Source organism: Geospiza fortis, unplaced genomic scaffold (assembly GCF_000277835.1).
Source record: "Geospiza fortis unplaced genomic scaffold, GeoFor_1.0 scaffold55, whole genome shotgun sequence".
Lineage (NCBI taxonomy): Eukaryota > Metazoa > Chordata > Aves > Passeriformes > Thraupidae > Geospiza > Geospiza fortis.
This window is the reverse complement of record NW_005054308.1, coordinates 9,314,041-9,315,061: the sequence shown is the minus strand read 5'-3', so window position 1 is coordinate 9,315,061 and position 1,021 is coordinate 9,314,041. Positions and strand designations below refer to the sequence as shown.

Below are 1,021 nucleotides of genomic sequence, written 5' to 3'. Positions count from 1 at the left end.
GAGGCCTTGCGGAAAGCGTCCGACTGGCTGCCTGCAGACAAGGAGATGGGCTGGCGTGGGGGGGCTGCCCGCATTGAGGGGGGAACCAGAGCCCCAGCACTGCTCCTGCCCCTCACCGACCCAGCTGTGCGCTGCCGAGCGCACGTCACTGTGTACCTGCCACCGTGTGGGCGGTGGGGTGGAGCCTTCCATGGGTGCAGCAAGCACCATGTCCCCTACAGGTGTCCCCACCACCCCCACGAGTTTCAGCCCCCACATCTGCTGGGTAAGGGGACAGGCAGCCCCACACCTGCCGTGGTGCACACTGGCTCTGCCCAGGCAGCACTCAGCTGTGCCCTGGCACAGCCTTTGTGGGCGCAGCTCTGTGTCCTGTCAGCTGTGCCTGTAGGGGCACAGCCCTGGAACCACCTGGCCCCTCCTGCCCCATTGGCACAGCCCCACACATTCCTGGGCTCAGCCTTTTCCATTCCATGCTGTTTTGTGGACAGTCTTGCAGTCCTGTCCATGGCACAGCTGTTCCATGCCCTTCTGCCCCACTGGCACAGCCTCTCATGATCCTGGGCACAGCCTTTTCCACACTGCCCAATGCTGCCCCACAGGCACAGACCTGCATGGTGCAGGGCAGCAGAGACGTCCCTCTCCCTTCTGCCCCATCAGCACGTGATTCTGGCACAGCATCTTCCACGCTGCCTGCCCCTGCCCCATGGGCACTGCATGATCCAGGGCACAGCTGTCCTATCCACTCCTGCCCCATAAGCAGAGCCTGCCTTGTGCCAGCTCTACCCCATGGGCACCGTCTATCCCATCCCACTGTGCACCACCACCTCCCCAGGCACAGCTCTACCCTGTCCCCACTGCCCCATGGGCACAGCCTGCCCTATGTCCCCCCTCCCAGGGGCACAGGGACCAGCATGGGGTCAGCCCCAGCAGGGGCACAGTCCCCGCCTGGGTGCCAGTCCCACTGGGGGTGCCAGTTCCCCTCAGGGTGCCCGTTCCCCTGGGGTGCCCGTGCTGCCTCCGC

General features: G+C 65.4%; 1 protein-coding gene across 1 annotated transcript in view; it reads right to left on the bottom strand.

Moving 5' to 3' along the window:
- Nucleotides 1–1,021, bottom strand: part of DBN1 (drebrin 1) — a 13,578-nt gene that overhangs the window by 2,488 nt on the left and 10,069 nt on the right. Inside the window, exon 11 of the mRNA XM_031055211.1 lies at nt 6–31. Coding sequence (XP_030911071.1) covers nt 6–31 — 26 coding nt within the window. The remainder of the gene's footprint in view (nt 1–5; nt 32–1,021) is intronic.